Below are 12165 nucleotides of genomic sequence, written 5' to 3'. Positions count from 1 at the left end.
AGCTCACCAAGCTCTAATGAGGGACAGGTGGGGACCTCCTGTACAGCACCTCATTGGCTGGGGATCTTGCCAATCGGGAAGACCCTACCTTGCATGAAGGGGGATTGGAAGAGCCCAGGGTTACCCTCCCCTCAGGAGAGCCTTTTCAGGACAGGTAGAAAAGGGGCCAGGGAGGGAAAGCCAGGTCTCTACCTAGAGGTGCATGGGCGAGACCTGGCTAAAGTAGGAACAGGGAAGTAGAGTGCAAGAAACCTTCTGCTTCTTTTCACTGATCTCAGGTCCTGCAGATGACCCTGCTGGAAGCAAAGATATCCTGAGGGCATGATGACCCCAGATTCTGCCCATTCAGCCTACAGAGCCAGGCAGCATGGTACATTCTTTCCTTGGTATGTTATTAGTGTCAATCTTTGGTCATGTTTTTTTACTGCAGAGATGGGCATTCTTTGCCTTCCCTTTATCCAAGGAAACAAGGAACCTACCCACCTCCATATATGATGGTACTATAGGGTTAGCACCTGGCATCTCCATAAGCAGGCCCAGAGAAGACTTCTGCAAGAGAAGGTGGCTAGCTGCTGGACAATAGACAATACTGAGATAAATAAACCATTGAATTATAAGAATTCATATAAAGCAGCTCCTTACTCTTTCATGTTCTAATAGAAAATATCCAAACATCATTAACCAAACAGAACTCAAGTACTTAATCAGAAGTATCTATAGGAGAGTATAAAGAATTGAATGTTTTTAACAGTAAAAGCACTAGAGAAGATAAATATGAAGACACAACCTTCTGTCAGCCTGTATGAAAAGAAAACAGAACTTGGCATTTGGAACAATGAAGGACATGGGAATAATTCAGTCCAGGGTGGAGGGAAAGTGACTTGATCAGATCACAGCCAAAACACTTTAGGTTAGAAACTACATCAAACAGAGAAGTGAAGGAAATGGGGACTATGTAAGGTTACAGTAGATGATTCCAGTGCCTGGCAAAGTATGTTTTGCTGAAGAATGACATTCTGATCTTCCTCTAGAACACTGAATGCAAATATCTTTCCTCTGAGCTATGTATAAAGGACCACATGTGACTAACAAAAATGGAACCATATTATTAAAATGCAACATAGTAGTCCTGCTCCACATTTATTTCCATTGGTGATTGTCTATGAACCTGCAGGTATCAGTGGTCCGGTCTCATTAACAGAAAATGAGGGAAATAATATTTTTGGTCAGAGTAACAGTGAATGTATCATTGACCCTAATTAGTCACTAATTAGGGGGTGTGAGAGCTGGACAATGAAGAAAGCTGATAGGAAGAAAGTAGATTCCTTTGAAATGTGGCGTTGGAGGAGAATGTTACGGATACCCTGGACCGCCAAAAAAAAAAAAAAACAAATCAGTGGGTTTTAGAACAAATCAAGCCTGAACTGACCCTAGAAGCTAAAATGACTAAACTGAGGCTGTTGTACTTTGGACATAATATGAGAAGACAAGAGTCACTGGAAAAGTCAATCATGCTAGGAAAAGTTGAAGGCAGCAGGAAAAGAGGAAGACCCAACAAGAGATGGCCATGGCCCTCAATTTGCAAGATCTGAGCAAGGCTATTAAGGATAGGACATTTTGGAGGACATTGATTCATAGGGTCGCCATGAGTTGGAAACGACTTGACAGCACTTAACACACACACAATTAGTCACTACAAGTCCAAGTAGACAATAGTGAGCTACACAGACCAAAGGTTTGAACCAGGGTAAGGTAGCTTCATTTGTATCCTTCTTATGAACTTATCAGGTTTTGCAAAGTATTAATGCACCTAACAGATGATGTGCAGACTCTGGGTACAGAACAAACTATGCTCCCTGTAAATACACATAAAAATAAGTGTCTAGTTAGAGCCTACCTCCCACAGCCCACAAAGAGAAATAAGTGCCACAGCTCTAGCTTCAATTTACTGAAATTAGTATGTCCCTGGTTTGACTATGTTCACATGAAACAAAACCTGGCAAGTTCCAAGGTGGGCAAAGCAATGAGAGAATGAACAGAACTATTAATTGGCTCCCAAAGAGAGTCAGAGGACAACAAGAAAAGCTCCTGGAGCTGTGGAAACTCAAGGAAACTATCCAGGGAGAAACAGTTCCATGTAATCAAATCATCATGCACCCAGCACTGCTACTCATGCAGAAAGTGAGAACACGGGCAGTTCCACAAAAGGTGAGAGTTCTGGCCTAGCTGAGGGCAAGAATTATTGGAGAAATCAAGAACCCCAGGACTTTTAAACAGGATGCACCCCACTTTTCAGTGACTTGTTTGCATCCAGATAGCTATTTACCTATTTTCTCTATACAAAGCCTCCCTGTATCCCCCCCATATGACTTTGGAGGGGCTTATACTTGCTCAAGAGCTTTCTAGATCTCTCAATCCTACTGAAGGAAATGTTCAGGTTCCAGAAATAATACAAGTGACTGCAGTGAGGTCTGATCAGATAGTATTCAAAATACCACCACTAGTATCACCCCACCAAAATATCTTCTGCAATGTTTTGTATTTCACCTTGTTATTTTTATATCTAAAACCTAATATCTGAAAACATCTCCAGTCAACTCACATGAAAAAAATTTTACATTATTTTACTAAAAACATACCTAAGAGTATGGACAAATTTTATAGTCATAGTTATTTACTTTGGGTTACTTCTGTTCAACAAAACAAATTAAAAAATAAACTTGCAGTCCTTTTATTGTACTTAGAAATAAAACTGTGCACACCGCAGGAGAGACTATCAGCTTCAAGAGGGTGTGACAAGAGCAGAAAGACAGAGGGGAATCATCCAGCTACAAAATTTATTATCTCAGCCAGTCAGGTTCACATGGCCATTATTCACCTATAGTCTGGAACACTGAAATGTTAATGAGCAGCTGGATCGGAGAGAATGGAATCAAATAAGAGCTACTGAGCACTTCAATATTAGCTAAGGACTCCTCTAGGAGTTTAAAAGCAGCAAAGAATAATTTACTGCATTACTGTTCTGTGCATGCATAAAGCTGACAGCAGCCTTCAGGACAAGTTAACCAAACAAAAATTCAGACAGGAATTCCCCCTACCTCACGGGAATTTACACAGCCTCACCAAGAGTATCCTGGCATGAACTGTCTGTTATACCATCTTTAATTTAACTCTAGTGAAAATATCCACATCATTATTATATGCTAACTCAGCAAATCAGACAGCAGTGCTTCCTCTACACAAAATATTGATCCTTAGGAACAGAGAACAGCTCAGTGGACAGCACAATAGTCAGACATTTGGCCTTTCTTTTTGGGTTTATTCTGCAGGAAAACTACACTGTAGATTTAAAAACAAATGCTTTATTTTATACCCAGCAATATTCTACCTACTTGAGGCCACCAAACCTGATACAAGTGTCCTACAGGAATTCACAGATGTTATTTATGCTTTAATCCTCTTAATCCTTGCAAATGTGTTTATTTTTAGTAATCTCATTTGGAAAAGAGCACTAAGCGTGTGCATTGTAGTTCCACTGAGAACAATAAAAAGAAATACCAACTCTATTCCTGCTACGTTTCACAGCCTTTCTGCCATTATGCTGAAAACTCTGAAGGTTAGCCGCAAAACTGCATTAATAAAACTGTAAATAAATTGCAGGTGATCCTGATGAACTACCAGAGAAGCATTGTGACAGCAAAGTGTACATTAAAGCCAGGAGCTCAAGCTGAAAAAATAACCTGCATGTCAAGCAGCTTGATCAATACAGTAATTGCTTCAGGCTGAAACAAAATTACAATCCCTGGTTTAAAGGCACATCAGTACTACAGAAGGTTACATTATTACATCTTGTGCTGCCTAACAAAGGTGGCTATTTAATAAGCCACTGTCAAATTTTTATCAATGCCCAGGTACTCTGATGGGGGTGGGGAATTGAATTTATAAATAGAAAGTATACTGCTATGTATGCATACTAAATAACCTGATCGATGTAATAATAGCTTCGGGCTACAGAGAATCACAGTCTAGGGGAAGGCTAATTAGTATTGTATTCTTGACAGTAGAAACATGTGCTGAGGATGCAATAGGTAAGCAATTAATTAGAAAAAGAGGCAGAAGTTGGTACTGAATAAGTAGCTGCAGAGTATTTGCAGTAATTGCTGACATACATGCCCAGCATGTATTGCTGACATACAACCCCAGTTTACAACCTCCTGCATGTCACCTTATCACACCCCCTTCTTCATTTCTTTGTATTTTGATATATTACAGCATAAAATGAGCTGTTGAAAATGTTAGTGGGGGAACAAAAGCAAACCCCTCTCCCTCTTCCTTTGATCCACTTTTGTCAAATATAGATGAACTATATTATTAAACATTGATGTAAATGCAATAGCAACAATAATACATTTAAATGCAGCACGGCAAATCACTTTAAATAGATGCTGTTCAAAATGCTGGCAGCAAATGTTACACTATTCAGTAATTGCCCAGTAACTGGCAAACTACCATAACATATTGGACACAAGGCTGCTTTTCAGGAGAGGGTGCAATTGTAAATTACCTGTCTCTTTGTCCTGTACTTCTTCCAGGTGTAAGTCATTCAGGAGGTGCTCCAAAATCTTCTCTGGTGTCCCAGATACTACCACATATCTGTCAGAAAGCAGAGAGTCCACAGAGTCATCCTCTGTTGAAGACTGAGAGCGGCTGCTCCATTCATCCTCCTCATCTTCTTCATCAATATATTTAAAATAAGGCACATCAAACGTGGGCAAAGGCAGCTCCCTGCCTAGAAGCAAGGCAGAATCCTTCCTCTCTACATGGGGGTCAAAGATCCTCAGCCTGGAACTTCCCATAATGTAGGGCAAGTAACAAAGGCATCCCCTTACAGGCTGATGTCTCTTGCCATCTCAGTCCTGTTGCCCGTAGCTGAGTTCATCTGGCCGCCGAGAGCGCTGCAGTCAGCTTGTGTGCGTGTGGCTGCGTCTGAGCACCCAAGGAAAAAACTCTTACCTCCAATCACTCTCGGCACTCCCTGATGTGGGGGCTGGGCTAAGTGACGACACTCTCCTAAGCACCAGCACATCTTGGTCCAGTTCCTTCACGTGAACAGTAGTCACTTCATCATCCAGCTTTAATTTGGAGAGAGGGACAAACAATACAGAAAAGAAAAATGAGTAAAATCTCCAGAGAGTGGGGGAAAGGGAGGGGTGGGGGAAGCCTCGATTAGAGCTGTGTTCTCCCCTCCTACCAACGCGCTGCCGTACACAGCAGCCACTGCCCTTGATTTGCATGCTGAAGATTCACAATGCACCAGAATTTGAGCAGATTTTCCTTTCCTAGAGACAGTGAGAGCTGCAGCTATGAAGGATGATATTCAAAAGATGTTTTAAAATGGGGAGAGGGGATAATAATAGAAAGTGGAATTTCTGTTTTTGTTGCTAGTCCACCACATTGCATGGGTTTGTTAGTAACAGCTATTGATCACACGTTCTGTTTAGTGCACAGTACGTTTCACTATTGCTGATCCTTTGAATTACTTAGTGAGTAAACAGATCAAACAGAACTCTTGAGGCATACAGTCAGCCATAGAGTAGTTTACAGCATTTTAACAACACAGTGTTTGTGCTGTTAAGCGATTCATTCTTGGGGATAAGGCAATGGAAACAGAGAGGGGAAAAGAATTTCTTGATTAAGAATTTCTTAATTAACCTTCGTAATTAAATTTTTGAAATGAAAAACCTATTAAAGGTTTGGGACAACATACAGAAAAGGTATACCTTACAAAGCTGACATTTGGGCTTCATGCTTAGCAGGCTTACACCTCTAAACTGGAGAAATATTGAACGCAGCTATTTCTGCACACACAGGGCTGGATCCACTCAGCTTTTCTACTGATGAGAAAGGGAGGAGGGGTCCCCTTTGACCACCAAAAAGACTATGCTGGGGATCATGAGACCTGCATGGACAAAACCCATGTGGAATGGGGGCCAAAGTAAGGAGGGGGATTACATGAGATTGAGTAACAAAGCTTGATGGATCCAACCCATAACTTTTATCGACCATCCCTAAGGCATGAAAACATGTGACTACAGTATACTGCAGACTGTTCACTCAATAGCAGGTTGTCCGTATGCTATTGAGTGAACAGTCTGCAGTGATACATACTGATAAAGGAATCCCCATTAGTTCAACCTCCTAACAAAATCCCAAGGTAGCAAAATACAGGTCAGGTGACATTTAATTAAGTTAAATGCTTAACAGTAGTGTTTCTCAAACTTCTATTGTTTAATATGCATGATGCTTCTTTCTGTACCCTGAAACAATAAAACCATTAAGTAGCATCAAATTGTTATACAATTATACTGCAACAGAAAATTTATGTTTGATGAAAACAGCAATATTGCAGAGCAGAGCAATGTCATTTTATGGTTAACCTTTTTCTTCTCCATTATAATCTTAATGGCATGAAGGAATTCTCTAGCTAATCACAGCAGCAGGGCCATGCTCTGTTAGATACCAGAGGAACTTGTATATAGATGAGGTCTTGCCCCAAAGAGCTTTTATCCTATGAAAATCTCTATTCATTTATTATGTTCATATACATATTGCTGAGAGAGAGAGAGAGAGAGAGAGAGAGAGAGAGAGAGAGAGAGAGAGAGAGAGAGAGAGAGAGAGAGAGAATTGTGGGGGCCATGTGTATAATTATTAAATTTTTGCAATGTCCAACATGCAGGTACCGAGCCAATTAACAAAGGATATTTGCTGAAAATTCCCCGAGGACATTAGCAAGACATCATGTTGCAGGAATACTGATGCATAATTGTAATCTTCGATTTCATGGTATATGCTTTTGTAGCCTATACATTTACAGCAGTGGCATAAAATAACGAGATAAGAACAGGCTACAATTTAAAATTATTCAGTTAAAAGTAATTTAATGCAGTTTTCTCATTTAATTTTGTCAGTATACCGATTAGCTCACATATCCCTCCCCCACCACCTCATTCACAGACATTGAATTAAATCTATAGGGACATGTCATTATTTTGATATTATTTCCCCAGATGCACGCTACTGAATTTCCAATCTGGGGGGGGGGGAGTGTAAATAGATTAAAATTGCTTAACCTGGTGGTTCTTCATTAAGACTTTTTTTCATTCCTGGAATTTATTTCTGTACTACGGAAATAACATCTTTACCCTATGAAAGTTATGTAAAATAGTAAGACGCATAAGGTTGCCAACCTGCAGGTACTAGGTGGCGATCTCCTGCTACTACAACGGATCTCCAGTCGATAGAGATCATTGCCCCTGGAGAAAATGGCCGCTTAGGCTATTGGACTCTGTGGCTTTGAAGTCCCTCCCCTCCCCAAACCCCGCCCTCCTCAGGCTCCGCCCCAAAAACCTCCCGCCAGTGGCAAAGAGGGACCTGGCAAACCTAAAAATGCAGCATGTTGTGTGCGAACCACCACTCAAGGCATGATGGGATAAACACAAAAATGAAAAATTATCCCTCCCCATGTATATATGCAAACCACTTCCACATATGGGCCTCTCTAAATTCTGCCCATAGTTAATTTTCTGCATTGATATAACTAAAGCCCAATAAGTACAGTCCAACCAAAGTTAAGCACTTGAAATCAGATTCATTTCAATGGAAGAGTTATATACATGGTTAGATTTTCAATGTTGCAATAATAGTTCTTAATGGCACTGAACTTTGGAAGGATCATGTTGGTGGGTTTGATCCCATCTACATTCTTTATACAGAAGTGTAATTTCCCCACCCCTTCCAGAGTAGCCCAAAATGCCTCTGAAATGCTGCGGGGGATGGGAGACCCCCCAGGAGCAACGTGAGCGGTGAAGGGCTGCCACAGGAGGGGGAAATTCCCCCTGCATGTACAGATCTTTTCACTGGAATCCAACTTGAACTGAACTTGAATTCTTTTTAGACTGTGTCTTAACTTGTACATAGGCATGCCCATTATCCAAATGACATTTCACCTATTCAGGAAATAACCACAAAAAAGAAAAAAGAGTTACTAAAACAGCAAATTTGAAATGACTTCTATTTATGTTGCAGTTGATCTGAAAACAGCATTTACAGACTATCCATCCAGATTATCGCATTATTTTGTCAGTTATATTATTTTCCTTTCCTGTCAACTTAAAGGGAAAGACCCAAGATCCAAAATGTCAGTTTCAGACAGAACCTGAGCCTACCAATTTAAGTAACAAGAAAAAAGGATAGATAAAAGCCTAATTCGAGCAACAATACTAACTAAACAAGGCACTGGAGCTACACAAGCCCACAATTCTTTTTCTGGATCATGAACAGAGATCTCAAACACAAAAGGGAGCCGCTCTTTCTAACAAAAGTTAGTATGGGAAAATGTTCAGAAATGTATGGACTGTTAGTCACGTTCATTAACAAAAGAAAAAGGCCACGCAGAAAAGGAAACTTTTGTTTTCACAGCTGCATTTGCTAAAACTGACACAGCACAGCTAGATATTGCTGATGCATCTAGTTGTTGATCTGTTCTTCTATCTTCCCACAATCTGATGCTGGTACCAGGGCATAACCTTGAGTGATAAGGTAGGGTACATTCAAAGAAGAATGCTGACGGGTTTTGAAGGTGCCAACAGGCATTCCGTGATGGACAGCCCCTATCTAAAAAGAGCATATTCAGGAAAGAACCCAGGTGCCTTAAGCATAAATTGAAGGTTGGATAAAGCATGAAAGACATTTAATCCAGCTTTGTGTGCATTCCTTATATAAATGTTCCTAATAGATTCACCTGCAGAATCGAGAAATGGTTGTGTTTGCAAGGGCATTTCTAACTTCTTCCACCAAGGGCACACATGCAAATCCTCTACTCGGTCAAGTAACAAATGACAACTTGCATGTCCAAATTAGCCAAGACAGACAGAACGCTCATATAATTCAATGCCAACTCAACAGTTTGTGATAGCCACTGGATAATAATCATCAAATGATACATACTCTGTATGAAGCCCTCAATATGAAATCCTTCATATCTCACACACTAATATAAACAAGCAAAGAGGTGCAATCAGGCATAACAGGTTTGCTAGAGAATAAACTCTACTAAAACAGCATTCAGACTGGTGGACTTTCAATCTACTCCCACTGGAGGCTGCTGAAGACACAGAGTACACTGCATGTTCCATGACCCTCTTCAGCATCCTTAATGCCCCACTTCCAAAACGTCACATGAAATCTTGTATTGTGTTAAATATTCCTATGACTGGACTGTTCTGAGTGCACTGCCCTTCATTCCAGCTACTGTTCCACACACTTTCTTCCATGACCTGAACCTTCTGCTTTCATGCTAAATTTGAGCAATTACATCAATGAACTATTCATCACGTTTCCTAGCATTATTGTCATTTCCAGTGAGTCTTATCTTCTCATAATGTGACCAAAGTACAATAGCCTCAACTTGGTCATTTTAGCTTCTAGGGAGCATTCAGGCTTGATTTGATCTTTGTGTGTGCATTATGTGCTGTCAAGTCACTTCCAACGTATGGCAACCCTATGAGTTAATGACCTCCAAAACATCCAGTTGTTAAAAGCCTTGCTCAGGTGTTGCAAACTGAGGGCCATGGCTTCCTTGATGGAGTCAATGTATCTCATGTTGGGTCTTCCTCTTTGCCTGCTGAGAGCTGACTCTCATCATGCCTCTTGAGTTAAAGTCTGTATCCCTAACATCTAATATACATGTCTGTCTATGAACCTTGACTCCCAACAACAAAAGGAATTCTAGGAGAAAGTCATAGATAAGATAATGTAAAAGTGTAATTATTCATTAACAATTCATAGAGGTCAACACAATTTATTCTATTGTTTAAAAGAGTTGTTTATATATGTATATTATATATGTTGATTATATACATATATCTATAGAAAAATATATAATATGTGGGGGCATCATTTTGTCCTAATATACATGCCCCCCTTCAAAAATAAAGCTAGAACTAGCCCAGCATTGGGACCATTCTCACAAACCTTAAAGCTTCTCCTTAACCTCTGTGCAGATCTGCCACAAATCTGTCTAGTTGTATAGTAAGAAAGGGTTAAAGTGGTAATGAAGCAAAGACAGACAAGTTCTGTCCCACCCATCTCATACATGGCAGATCAACTCTGCTTCTACCACTATAGCAGGAGGCAGGTTTGGGCTGTCTGTAATTCAAAAACAATGTAAACTACAAATCATTCTCAACCCACCATGCTACATCCTGATTAGGAAGTGATAGATGAGTTCAGAGAGGAACACTCTCCTCATCACTGGGCCTGGGTCTTTCATTGTTTAATCAGTAAAAAAAAAAAGCTCACTCATGTCACCACGTGATTTGATTTAGTAATGAGTTCTGTACCTCTTTTGAATTTTCAGGCACTGAAGAGTATCCCCCCCCCCTTTAGAGGTTAAGAATGTTTTCATTCCTTGGTAACACACAATATACCATATACAATATACCACAAGCACTCATACATGGCGACAGTCATTTTTAATCTGGGATCTATCACATATTACTGTCACTTATTTTGAAGAGCATTATTTTAGAAAATTACAGTAGCTTCATTGAATACAATGGATGTCCCTATCTCAGGACACTATAGCACAATGATAGCTAAACAGAACTCTGCAGAATCCCCTCCCTTAACTTTTTAATTATTTATCTGATATTCCTGCCATTTACCTCAGGGAGAAATTGTTTATTATTATTATTAATGATAATTCCACATCTTTATCAAAGAATCATCTGAGGGTGAGAGTTTAGAATGTTCTGGGATCAAAAAGGGGCTAAAGCTTGAATCAATACTTCAATACAAGAAAAGGAAAAATTCTACATGTGCCTTGCTTGTTTCTGTTCTTGCCATTTCAACAGCTTTGTTATCCTTGCTTCTATCAGATCAAACTTGATACAAAGTATGAACAAAAGAAAAAGGAAGGAAAGAAGGGGAGACATTAAAAACATATATGCATATTTTGCCACTATTCTATAAATTTGGAGGTAGCATAAAAGTAGTAAATGAGATACAACTATTGGCAGGGCAACCTAGCACTCAATTGCCGTGATCTGCATCTAACACAAAGTATTGCACATGTGCCCATAAAAATCAATGAGAGTTAACAATCCCATCAATGTCAGAAAGTGTAGTTTATGTACAAGATTCCTGGTGACCTCAGTGATAATCTACAATTCAGTCCAGTTTTGAAATTGCACACATTGTGTCTGCCGTGCAGCTGTTCTGTTGTGTGGACAATAGACACAACTCTGACAAACTACGCATTGCAACAACACTGTACTTCTAGTACTGTGTCCAATAAAGTATATATCTTTCCATTCTTCTCAGACTTCCCAATGCCATAGACATGATTTCCACATAGTGTCCCATCTAGGCTTAATCCTGCTTAATTTGATCATAATTGCTTTTTTACATGACTTCAGATTCTAAAAATGGGAAGGGGGATTGTGCCACCCACAATAATTGAAATTGCCTTATCTTATATATTATTGACCAATTTAAATATAGCAAGCCTTTTCCACCCTATCCAGGCATCATTTTCATTATAATTATATTACACAGTGGTTCAAAAACATCAAAAATAGAATAAGGTATCCCAACAAGGACGAGCTGAGCACTGATATTAAGTTATGGAATGAAAAATGCATAGCTGACATTATAACTACTACTAAGCCATATGACAGCTACAATGGAATGCAAATCATCTCAAGTAAACACTCATATTTTGTTTTGTCCTGCAGTCTCTAAGAATTTTTTTTGTTGAATAATGTAGAGTGCTCTGAAATATAATTTGCCTTTTCCAAGGGTTCAATCAACTCTTTAACATGAAGCTATAAAGGGGTGGTTTTCTAATTATTTTGAACATTTCATTAAAAGAAGAAGAGTTGGCTTTTATATGCTGACTTCCTCTACCTTTTAAGGAGAATTAAACCAGCTTACAACCTCCTTCCCTTCCTCTCCCCACAACAGACATCTTGGGAGGTATGTGAGGCTGAAAGAGTTCAGAGAGAACTGTGACTAGCACAAGGTCACTCAGCTGGCTTCGTGTGTAGGAGTGGTTCACCAGATTAGAGTCTGCCACTCATGTGGAGGAGTGGGGAATCAAACCCC

At 39.8% G+C, this 12165-nt stretch overlaps 1 protein-coding gene across 1 annotated transcript in view; it reads right to left on the bottom strand.

The window, feature by feature from the left end:
• RAPGEF5 (Rap guanine nucleotide exchange factor 5) overlaps positions 1-12165 on the bottom strand; it is a 141698-nt gene that overhangs the window by 60665 nt on the left and 68868 nt on the right. The window contains exons 10-11 of the mRNA XM_056857527.1: positions 5014-5132; positions 4565-4653 (exon numbers count right to left, since the gene is read on the bottom strand). Coding sequence (XP_056713505.1) covers positions 4565-4653; positions 5014-5132 — 208 coding nt within the window. The remainder of the gene's footprint in view (positions 1-4564; positions 4654-5013; positions 5133-12165) is intronic.

The sequence above is a fragment of the Euleptes europaea genome, chromosome 11 (genome assembly GCF_029931775.1).
Source record: "Euleptes europaea isolate rEulEur1 chromosome 11, rEulEur1.hap1, whole genome shotgun sequence".
Classification (NCBI taxonomy): Eukaryota; Metazoa; Chordata; class Lepidosauria; order Squamata; family Sphaerodactylidae; genus Euleptes; species Euleptes europaea.
This window is presented reverse-complemented; position numbering and strand designations above follow the sequence as displayed.